Source organism: Solanum dulcamara, chromosome 9, assembly GCF_947179165.1.
Source record: "Solanum dulcamara chromosome 9, daSolDulc1.2, whole genome shotgun sequence".
Taxonomy (NCBI): Eukaryota; Viridiplantae; Streptophyta; class Magnoliopsida; order Solanales; family Solanaceae; genus Solanum; species Solanum dulcamara.
Genome location: NC_077245.1, coordinates 62,226,873 through 62,238,874, shown reverse-complemented (window position 1 = coordinate 62,238,874; position 12,002 = coordinate 62,226,873). Strand labels below are relative to the sequence as shown.

The 12,002-nt window shown below is 38.1% G+C and overlaps 1 protein-coding gene across 1 annotated transcript; it reads left to right on the top strand.

The window, feature by feature from the left end:
• Positions 1 to 9,489: 9,489 nt before the first annotated feature.
• Positions 9,490 to 10,367, top strand: LOC129903716 (uncharacterized). The gene is made up of 2 exons (XM_055979261.1): positions 9,490 to 9,799; positions 9,952 to 10,367. Exons 1-2 carry the CDS (start codon positions 9,490 to 9,492, stop codon positions 10,365 to 10,367), a joined length of 726 nt encoding a protein of 241 aa, XP_055835236.1.
• The last annotated feature ends 1,635 nt before the right edge of the window (positions 10,368 to 12,002 follow it).

The following is a 12,002-nucleotide window of genomic DNA, read 5'->3' as shown; positions in this document are numbered from 1 at the left end:
TCTCTTTCCCGTGGGTTTGTAATCTCATCTTGTTTTAAGAACCCATGTAATCCTTACTATGTAAGCTTGGTATGTACTCAAGTGGCTTAAGTATGCCAAACTTCTAAGTTGGTAGCTTACGTAGGTAAATCGAGTCCTATGACTCCTTACTTGGCCTCCAACTCCTTCCGGATTCTTATAACCGTATTTCCAACCTTCCCTACCATGGGGTATCACACTCTCCCTTTCTTGGAATCGTTTGATAGTGTAGTAGATTATCCGACTCACTTGATAACTTCTAAGAAGCTTAAGAGACATTCCGAGCTCAAGAGTGTGGGGTGTAACAACAAACATGACCGGGTCACCCCAAGGCGATATATTAGGCCGAATGAATCACTTACCTAAGAGATCCTAAATTTGAAAACTAAGCCCGTTGAGCTTTACGGGGGAGATACAGTACGGTGGGATAGAAATAGGATGATTTCATAGCTCCAAGTCAATGGTAAAGTCAATATCATGATCTGGGGTATTCCAGATAGGTCTGAAGGAAAAAGATCTGCTTACTCTCAAACTACAGGTGCTGAAGGAAATATAGGGCCCTCCCTACTAATATTTCTAACATAAGCCAAATAATTCAAACACCCACTAACCACCAACCTCAGAGCCCGAATGAAAGAAATCATCCCAACCCACGTGCGACTATAAGAACCCTGCCATATAATCTGTGGAATACCAGGCATAACTAAGGTAATCATCTTGGCATAGTAATCCAAGACCATTTAATGAACGGATAACCAATCCATGCCCAGAATCATGTCGAAGTCCAATATATAAAGTAAGATAAGATCAGCCCGAGTGTCCCCCCCTAAATATTCACTACACAGGATCTGGAAACATAATCCACAACTAAAGAATCACTTATTGGGGTCAAAACACGCAATGGCTTTGCTAAGGGTTTTGGACTCATACTCAATCGAGGAGAATAATATATAACTACATATGAATAAGTGAAGCCTAGATCAAATAAGGTTGAGGTAGGTTGATGGCATAAAAGAATCGTACATGTAATCACATCGTTTGATGCCTCAGCCTGTGCTCTAGCTGGAAATATATAGAAGGAGTCCTGGGGACCTTTTCGTGTACCCTGGTGACCACCTTGGCGGTCCTGACTCTAGACTCCGCCCTTAATTTAAGGTACTACTGCTAATATGAGTTAGCTTCTTATGGAGTTGCTACGGCTGTCCTACAAAGAGGACACTCTCTGGAGCATTGGTCGAGCTCCTCGCAATCATAACAACCCTATTGAATTCTACTCAAAACTGCAGGTCGGCCACCTGAGATTGAAGAACACGACTGAATACTACCTTAGACCAATGCTGGAATCACCCTGATGGTATTGGTCACCCTCTGAAATATGTAGCGAAGCCTGGAATGGGAAACTAGACTAACCCTGCTGGAACCTCACCTGGGGACTATCATTTGAGTCTTTAAGCCTAAAATGGGTCCCACCATGGCTATTATCCTGTCTAGTTCTTCTTTCGCTGCCCTCTTGGGCCTTGCGATAGAGCTACTCAAGTGTATGAGTGTTATCCACCACATCTAGAAAGGAGAATCCCATTGAAACTAGGGACTGAGTCTCAATCCACACCTAAAGTGTTAATCCTCGAACAAAGCACCAAACTCTCTCCTTCTTAATAGGTAAGACTATAGTGGCATATCAGGAGAGCTCATCACGGAGCTGATCACTGACATTCCTAGGGATGAACCTGGATGAGAAGGCCCAATAAAACTCTATCCATAACACTAATGGAGACCCAGGTGGCCTAATTTCTAGGTATGAATGCCACCACTATCCAAAAGGATCATCTAACTGATTTGCGGTGAAGTCATCTTCTCGCAAATCTACTAACCTAAAATTCTGAAACCACTCACAGCAAGTAAGAAGAAACTTGTGGGTATCCTCCTCGATAGCCCCAGAAAACTTCAATGGTGATAATTTGACAAACACCCCAAGCATTGTCTACTCGAGTAATGGTATGACACTCTCTAAATCATCCGGCTAGATAATGGAAGGTTCTAGTTGTAGCTAAACTCTTGGTGTCACTGGTATAACTTGACCCTTCAATGCTTGAGAAGATGGAGCTGGGGCCTGCTTCATACCCCTTATAACTACAAATATCTAGGAAAACATCGCCTGAAGGTCTAGAGCTGTAGCTGGTGTACGTGGTGGCATGGATGGTTCCGGGTCTACCGATTGGTAATATTCTAGAAAGATATGTGGCTCTACCTCTGGCTCTAGAGTATGCTCTCTATCATGGGTTGGGGCTATAGCCCTGGCACAACCTCAGGGTCAGCCTCTACCCCTAGCTGGGGTTCTATCCATAGGCTAAGGTGCATCAACCCCAGCCACTATACCACACGTGTGAGCCATCCTGTAAAACAGTGGAATAAGTGAGATTATGAAACTGATAAGACACACACTGCACTAAAGTGATATAAAAGAGAAGTTCCTAAAGACATATTGTAGACTCCCGGAGATAAGTTACTGACGACTGCACACCAATCTACATGATTCTACTAGACATTAGCTTTGTACTAGTGATACCGATGAACCTAGCTCTAATACCAACTTATCATGACCCAACTACTCATATCATGATGGCTCCTACTATAGCCCACCAGTAGGAAAGCCAACCTATAACTTGGAACTGCATGTAATGGAATGTAAGTGAAGAAGATTAACATCAACTAAAGGAATAATACAAATAACAAGAATCACAAATGAGAAAACGGAAACAAGCAAAAAATATAAATAAATAAAGATCCACCCCAGAAACTAGATGTCATATTTACTACTAACAAAATGAGTATAAATCCTAAAAGTAGACCATGATAACAAGACTGTCTCAAAAAGAAAAAGACAAGTCAATATATTAGAAGATAGGTAACTCCACGACGTTGTGTAATCACCCTCACCTTTAAATCTAACCCCACCTAGCTCGATGTTAATGTAGGTAGCTGGTTAGGTCCTTGGGGAGGCAGGTTAGGTGATACTACCTAGCTAAGCCCCTGACTATTAGACTCAAGTCTACTCTATCAGTCTATAGGGAGCTAAGCAGTCTGAAGTAACGTCTGAGAGATTTCAAGGCTTAACGACTCAAATAGTATGGAATTCTATGGAAATCACTAGTGTAAGCCTAGAAAAAGGCCAAACATGCTTTCAAAAATAAACACGGGCCATACAAAGGCACACCATAAGGTATGAATGATCAATAATAACTACCGACATATGTCAATAACCCAATATACTTGGAAATATAGCCTAAGGCATGAATTCTAAAAAATTAACATGATCAACTACAAAACACCCCCACATTCACACAATTAAACATACAATTACTTAGTCATGCTCAGTCTAAGGATAGGGAAGCCATAGGGTACTTATAGGGCCGACTACACACGCTCCAAATTATATTTCCAGAGCTTTTCCCTTTTGTATAACCTCAAAATGTTGCCACACTATCAAAAATAGAATAATAATGTCAATACAGTCATTTAGATACTGAAATAACAAGAATCTGGGATGGACTAATTTTGACATCAAACATGGAAATATGGACCCACTTCGATAATTCCATAATTGACTCCATCAAAAGGTCCCATTTACCTCCCTGAACTTGTGTTCAAAAATGAAACACAATTCGTGGCTCACAATAGTCCAAAATTTCATATGCTAGAATAACCCAAATTAACTGAAAAGATCAACTATGATAGTAGCTATTTACTCAAGTTTACCTCTAAAGAATCCTCCTCGACTATACCCAATAACTCCTACACTTTATCCTAGAAAATACCCATAATCATGGATTTGAATCGCTCAAAACAGACCTCCACAACTCAAGTTACACCAATTTGAAGTTTTGGGGACAATGCAAACTTGGTCTCAACTTACAAGAACAAACAAACTTTTCTTCACAATTGTGGAGCCCAAGGCTCGCAATTTCATCCCACTAATAAATAGACCATTGCAATTGTGAAGGTGGGACCTCGTGATTGTGAAGACCAAATGAGGTCAATGTAGATCAACCCTTCTTTGCAATCGCGAGAGGGGACAACACAATCGCATAAAGAAATCAGGCTAGGCCTTCGCGATCATGGACAAGGGCCTTGCAAACATGAAGGGCATTGGTGTTCTACATCATCAGCTTTTGCAATAACTGATTTTGGAAATTGCTATGTCCCCGATGGGGTGCTCGGAATTTGTTCAAAATCTTATGCCTGCAAATAGGATATGCTACCCCACCAAATTCGATGTTTCAAATACCATGGCATAGTCAAATTTTCAATACAAGGTCATTTTGACTAAAAATAGATCCTACACCCAAGTGCCATTTTTAGCCAAATTCCACAAAGGGCCTCAAGATTAGATCAAAAGCCTCAAAAAGCCTATGAAGGGTCATTCTAGAAAAACTTGATATTTTGAAACTAACCACACTGATAGAATTATCATTCGAGGACATTTTCCAAGAATGTTGACCAAAGTCAAACTTAGTCTAAATTTCAAAGGCTAAAGCGCCTAATGGTCCAAACTCGCACCTAAAGCCTCGTGACTTGTATCGACCATGCGATTAACCTAATTTATCTATTTTGGAGATAATGGAACCATCAAAATTTGATTCTGAGGTCGTTTATTTGATGTTATGACCGAAATCAAGTTTTCAAATTTCAAAAGGTCCAAAATAGGAAAACGGGCCTAAACCCCAAAAAAACTACTAGGCAACCGAATAATCAATGTTATCAGGTCATAAATGACTTGGGGTCGATATAGGAACACTCCAAAATGACCTGGAGGGTCATTACAAAACTCTATAACTAAAAATATGCAAAACACCAAATATTGAAAATAATTTAACTTTACTGTTCTTGGAGATTTTCTTATAAAAACATACACCATGTAAACTCATGATGCACCAACTTACAATCCAGTTGGAGAGGTTTGTTTTATACCTTGTCAAGGGATGGAACCTATCAATCTTATGTGGATCCACTACCGAGCCTTTTGGATCAAAGGAGTTGACCGATTAGCAGTATATTTAAATTTTAAGGTGTCGAACAAAGTTATGGGACTTTGATATTTTGAACCCCTGTCTCTCGGTGCTAAATAATCCTCTCAAAATAATCTATATATTCTCATAATATATCATGAAACTATAACTAAAGTCATACTGTGAGTCTTTGCTCAAATTTGTAAAAATGTACTTCTTGATGAGACTATGCTCACAATTATCTTAAACACATTGATGTTCTGTGTTCTCATGATAAAAGACAATTTTTTCTGAAAATCATATATATCTGTGATGAAAAGTTGTAAATTTTTGTATCGAGTATTTCTAGTGACTTAACTTTCCTTAAAACATAATCTTTAAAATAAGTATTCATGAAAATATACTTTCTTAAAATCTTTTATGAATAATGCACGTGAAACTAAATATATTTGCTTGAACTCTTTCTTCAATAATGCACTTAAACTAAATATACTTTCTTGAAATCTTTTTGAAATACTTTTTTAAAACTTATAATATACTTTAGTCATAAAAATAATGCATATGGAATATGAAAAGACTTTTAAATAAATTTAACTAAAAAGGGTTCATGTGGTAGATTAAGAATGAACCATTAATCAAGAATCACCAACGTATATGAAAAATAATAATTTCAATAATAGTGTCAAGAATCAATAATATGAAATAGAGAGAATTTCAAATCATACACTTTGGGGTAAAAACCCTAACTTTGATCTTAGTAATTAAAACTGTAGATGTAGGGTGTGAGGAAGTATTGAGTTTCTCACTTTGATAACCTTACATACCTTACACACTCAAAATTCTTGAGAAAAGTGTGATCTTTGGAGGAAACAATGCCAAGAATTTATTTCTTGAATCTTAGAGGTGGGTTTTCATGAAAACCTATGGATTCCATGGGTAGAAGGTATTATCTTGTGTCTAGATAAATACATTATCAATATTATATGGTCGAATCTTATCTTGAATGATGGATGAACTGTAACATCCTGACTTTTCAAAATGTCTAAATTAACGTGTGCCTTCATAGAAAGATGAAGAGTGATTAATAAATTAAGAATAATGCAGTATGATGTATTTGAATTGTCCAAATGACCGTATGTTAAGTTTTAAAGTCAAGCAAGTGGAAAAATTAAAGTTGACGAAAGTTATCGCAAGTTCCTTTTTAAAGTTTTCTCTAAAATTTGGGTTAAATATCTCGAAGCTTTTCTCCTTATCTATGAAGCGTTATTTCATGCCCCAAATTCAAGGGTGAAACTAGCACCTAGTGCCAAAACTTAGGCCAAAGTCAACCCATCTATACTATTTATGAGTGGCGCATAGGAGCCACACACAATCAAGAAAATGAACAAGTGTATCCCGGCTTAAAAATCATGCCTTGGCCAGCAAGATCCCTGTCAACATCTCTCGAAATAAAATAGCAACACCAAGAGTTCATAGAGTGCAATAAATGAGTAGCACATAATCCTGTTTGGCTGTCGAGGCCGACACGATATCTAGAAAAGCATAAATGTTATGTAAGCCATCAAGGCCACTTTGATCTCTATACAAAAATTAAAAATATGAATATATAATGTAAATTAGGCGAGTGAGCCCTTAAACTTCCAACAAAACAACAATAAGGGCCAATTGGCTAACAAGCTACAACTAACAAACATACAAGGCCAAAATGGCCACCATTTTATTTTTTTGGTAAATAAAATAATTTTATCCCCAAAAGTAGTATTTACAAAACTAGACATTGCTAACACTTTCCACCATCATAGCTATACAATCCAACTAACTAGTCTACAAGCCTCTATGAATACAATATTTGGTGGAAAAGGTCCCCAATCTACTCTAAAACTATAAATAACAAAAGGCAAAATTCTGAAATTCTAGCAACCCCTGAAAGGAAAAGAGTCAACAAACTCACAGAAGCTCAGCTGTGCTACTCGATAGGTCTGTCTGATCGCTGCTCATGACCTGCAGGCATAAATACAGCACCCTTAGGCAATGGGGCATGAGTACGAGGTAATGTACTGAGTATGTAAGGCAATTGAAAGCTGAAAATGAAGTATAAGTACTAAATGAAAAGGGCAGAGGTGAAACACAAATACAAAACCTTATCTCTTTATAATAAGGCAATATAAACACATAACAAGCAATAACCCTGACCTGGCCCCCATAAACCCAGTAGGTACAAATAGCACACAATCACTATAAGTCCTAAAGAGTGCAAATATTCGCCAAATACCCATATTAGTCCCTTACCTAGATCCCAATGATAATCTTTTGTGAATTGTCTGAATGTATGCCAGGAATCAATGTAGATATGAGGCTTCGGTGGTGCAATGCATATATGTTTACCCATAGGTACAACCTACCTGTCCTGTAGGTATGATCTACTTGGCCTGTAGGATCGATATACCCAGTGCATAGGCTTGGTATAACACTCAATTTGTATTCTAAAGAACCCTGTAGTATAAGTGTCTGCTGAAGACAAAACAAATTCATCAGCGGTAGCTAGATCATAAAATATCATAATAATAACAAGTAATCATAATTGATCAAAACACAATCATAACATGTTTTTCTAGGCCACTAGATAAGGAGTAGAGTGTTAGTGATAGATATTAATCATACCGTGGTAGCTAACTTAATAGGGTAAGTCTACAAGTCATATAACAACTAAAAATAGGTCATAACAAGCTTAGGTCATCAAGATCATGCTAGAAAAGAAATAATAGACTTAAAATACCTTTCAACCAAATCTCAAAATGTGTCTCTATGAAGCTTGGCCAACCAAAGTAAAGCAGTATCACAAAAATTGATAAGGTTATAAGAACAAACCATAAGTAAGCAATAAGGTGCTAATGCCACACTCGTGACCAGCCATGCCCAAACTATAAAATAAGGCCAATAAAATCAATAATAAGCAACCAAATCAATTGAAGACATTCCACAATATCTCAAAGGAGAGACAAGCTCCCGAGGCAACATAATTAGGCATTATTCATGTCGTTCAATCCAACAACCTTCGAATGCGTCTCCAATAAGAATCACAAAACCCCTCCCCCATTACCTTTAGAACCTTAAAACCATAAATAAAAAACATAATGGCCATACTAACTAAGAAAAAGAGGTTGCCCATATCCACAATATCAAAGGCACCACGACATTTCTCACAAATCTGTAAGAATGATAATAGAACATAAAATTACAAAGGATTGTTGTAGGGGAATGATTCACTTGAAAATATCCTTTCAAATACCAAGATAAACAATATGCCTCTTTGAAGTAACAACAGTCGAAGCCAAAATCAACAAGAAACTACAACAACTCATCGGGAACTACAACTTTTCGTAATTAGTGTAATGACCTTCAAGGTCATTTCCTTACTTTTGTGTATTTCTACCATTTTACCCCATCCTATAGCTTCTTTATAGATTCTATGTGATGTTGGGTCACGGAAACTCCAGAACCCAAGCAAGCAGAGGACCCTACAGATGTTTCTATCTTCCAAGAAAACAAAGGTTCTATGGCCAAAGACATGGGATCATTTGCAAGTACTAGTGGTAAAGCCTGTACTGATAAAAGAAATAAGTTGAGAAAGAAAAGAAGAGAGGCACTTAAAAAAAGATTCAGGAGAAAAACTATGTTGAAAAAAGTCCTCTTACTAAGGTATTTGACATAGTAGAAAATGAGGCTAAGGTTCCTTCAGGATGTCAGCAGTTTGTGTTGGATGATGATCAAATAGGCATCGATATTTCTCCCCTACAAGCTCATTATAATCATACACCAACTCAACAAACAGCTGAGAAAACTCCTGATCAGAGCACAAAGTGTCAGTTGGAAAGTATATTGAACACTAACATAAAAGTCCCTCCAGACATAGATGAATATACTGTAGATGAGTCTGAAGTTGAGGATGACAATGATATCCAATCCATGCAGGGTTAGGCTGAAGATGAAAATGCCAGTAAACACCTGCTCATAGCTTTCAGTCCAACCACTAAGAATGATAGGGACTTAGAAGATGAAATTCAGCAGCTTACCAAATCTCAAGGATTATCCCCTAGAGGAGTGCACAAAACTATGTATAATGTCAAGCAAATAGCCCCACTAACTCTGTCATAACAGGCAGACCACATACTAGACTATTTACCTCCAAAATATCCCAATGATTAATATACTCAGTTGGAATATAAGAGGTATCAATACCCAATGAAGACTTAAGTCCGTTAAGAGTATCCATCAAATATCTATTATTGCCATTTTGGAGCCATTCTCAAATAGTTCTCAAATTCAGCAATTCAAAAATCAACTCAGCATGGACCATGCCATCAGCAATCCAAACGGTAAGATTTGGATTTTTTAGACTAAGGATGTTGACTGGAGGATATTGGAAAATGGGGAGCAGTTGATTACTGGTGAATTGAACCATGTAATGTCCCCCAATCAGTACATTGCTACTTTTGTATATGCAAAATGCAAGGACCATCTCAGAAGACCCCTGTGGAACAGTATGCTACAGCAGTCAAATACATCTCTTCCATGGTGCACTCTAGGGGACTTCAATGTTATTACAGATCCTGAAGAGAAACTAGAGGGTGTAACCTACAACATGAGAAAAAGTTTAAAATTTATTAGTACCATTGAAGCCTGTGGTTTGCAGGATTTGGGGTTCTCAGGACAAAAATATACCTGGTCTAATCTGAGAGGTATAATGTTCAAAATATGGAAGAGATTAGATAGAGGTATGTGCAATGACAAATGGCTAGAGGTGATGCCTCAGGATACCACTAACCACCTACCTACAGTGGGGTCAGATCATTGTCCTTTACTCTTGGAAATGACTGAACACAATCATCATCACATCAAATACTTCAAATTCCTAAATGTTGGACAGACCACCCATCTTTTATGGAGATGGTTAGTAGGTGCTGGAGCAGGGATACAGAGGGTAATCCAATGTGGTGCTTCTATCAGAAAATGAAGAGGCTATCTGCCACTCTTAGTAGCTGGTCCAAGTTAAAGTTTGGGGATATCTATGCCAAAGTGAAAGAATATGTAGAAAAGTCTAGACAAACTAAAGAGGAACTAATCTCTGTCTACAATGAGGAGTGCAGAACCAAACTTTATTCCATTAATGCTGAGTATATTAGATACTTGAAAATGGAGGAATTCATGCTCAAGCAAAAAACTCAGTTGCAATGGTTCAAAGAAGATGATATAAACTCCAAATATTTTCATTCTTTGATCAGAGGAAGGAGGAGGAAACTTCATATCCATAGCATTCAAAATGAGGAGGGTACCTGGCTATAGGGAGATGGTGAGATAGCCAAGGCTGCATGTGACCATTTCCAACACATTTTCACGGGTAAATATGAACATATTCAGGAGGATATACTGTAATATATCCCAAGGATGGTCAGTGTTGAACATAATAGAGATCTTCAAGCTATCCCTACTATGGAAGAGATAAGGACTGTTGTCTTCTCCATGAATCCCAATTCAGCAGCTGGCCCTGATGGGATGAATGGGAAGTTCTTCCAAGTGTGGTAGGATATTATAAAAGAGGATCTACTCTAAGTGGTCCATGCCTTCTTCTGTGGACAAACCTTACCTAAATATTATACCCATACCTGTTTGGTTTTACTCCCAAAGTAAACCATCCTAACAAATTATCAGAATTTAGGCCTATAAGCCTTAGCAACTTCACAAACAAAATTATCTCCAAACTTCTCACACACAGATTAGCTCCCATTCTGCCCAGTCTCATATCTCTTAACCAATCTGGTTTTGTTAAGAACAGGAGCATCTCATAGAATATAATACTTGCCCAAGAGATCATCCACCAAATCAAGACATGGCCTAGGCATATGATAGAGTCTCTTGGTCCTATATATGCTTGGTCTTGAGGAGAATGGGCTTTGGAGAAGAGTTCATTGACATGGTATCGAGACTTATGTCATATAACTGGTACTCCATCATCATTAATGGCTCAAGGCATGGCTTCTTTCACTCCACAAGAGGCCTTAAACAAGGGGACCCTCTTTCCCTAGCCCTATTTATTCTTGGTGCTGAAGTCCTATCTAGACTCTTGAACAATCTCCACCAGCATTCACAATATCATGGCTTCTTTATAGCAAAGAGAGGACCTCAGATTAATCATCTCAGCTTTGCAGATGATATAATCATTTTCTCATCTGGGAGGTCTCAGACTTTGCAGCTCATTATAGAGACCTTACATACCTATGAGAATGTCTCAGGTCAACTGATAAACAGAGATAAGAGTCACTACATGTTGCCTCCTAATGCCTTCAACTCTACTATGAGAAGAATCAAGAATGTTACAGGCTTCAAGGAGAAGAATAGCCCTATCACATACTTAGGGTGTCCTCTCTACATTGGTAGGCAAAGGATCATCTACTACTCTGATCTTATTGCTAAGGTTGTGGCTAGGATAAATGGATAGCAAGCCAAGCTACTCCGCTATGGAGGAAGAGTTACTTTGATTAAACATGTCATCCAGGCACTTTCCATTCACTTGTTGTCTGCTAGTTCCCCACCTGCAACCACCATCAAGCAAATTCAGAGCATCATAGCCAACTTCTTCTGGGGATGGAAGAATGAAAAGAGGAAATATCATTGGTCCTCTTGGAAGAATCTAAGCTATCCCTATGAGGAAGGTGGTATTAGAGTGAGATTAATATCAGATGTAGCCAAGTCTTTCCAATACAAACAATGGTGGATTTTTAGAACCAACAACTCTCTATGGGGTGAGTTCCTCAAAGCCAAGTACTGTCAAAGATCAAATCCTATAACCAAAAAGTGGTATACAGGACAATCTCTGATATGGAAACAAATGATGAAGAACAAACACAATGTTGACTCTTATATCCAATGGCAGCTACAATCAGGTTCTTGCCTTTTTTGGTGGGATAACTGGTTAGGAGT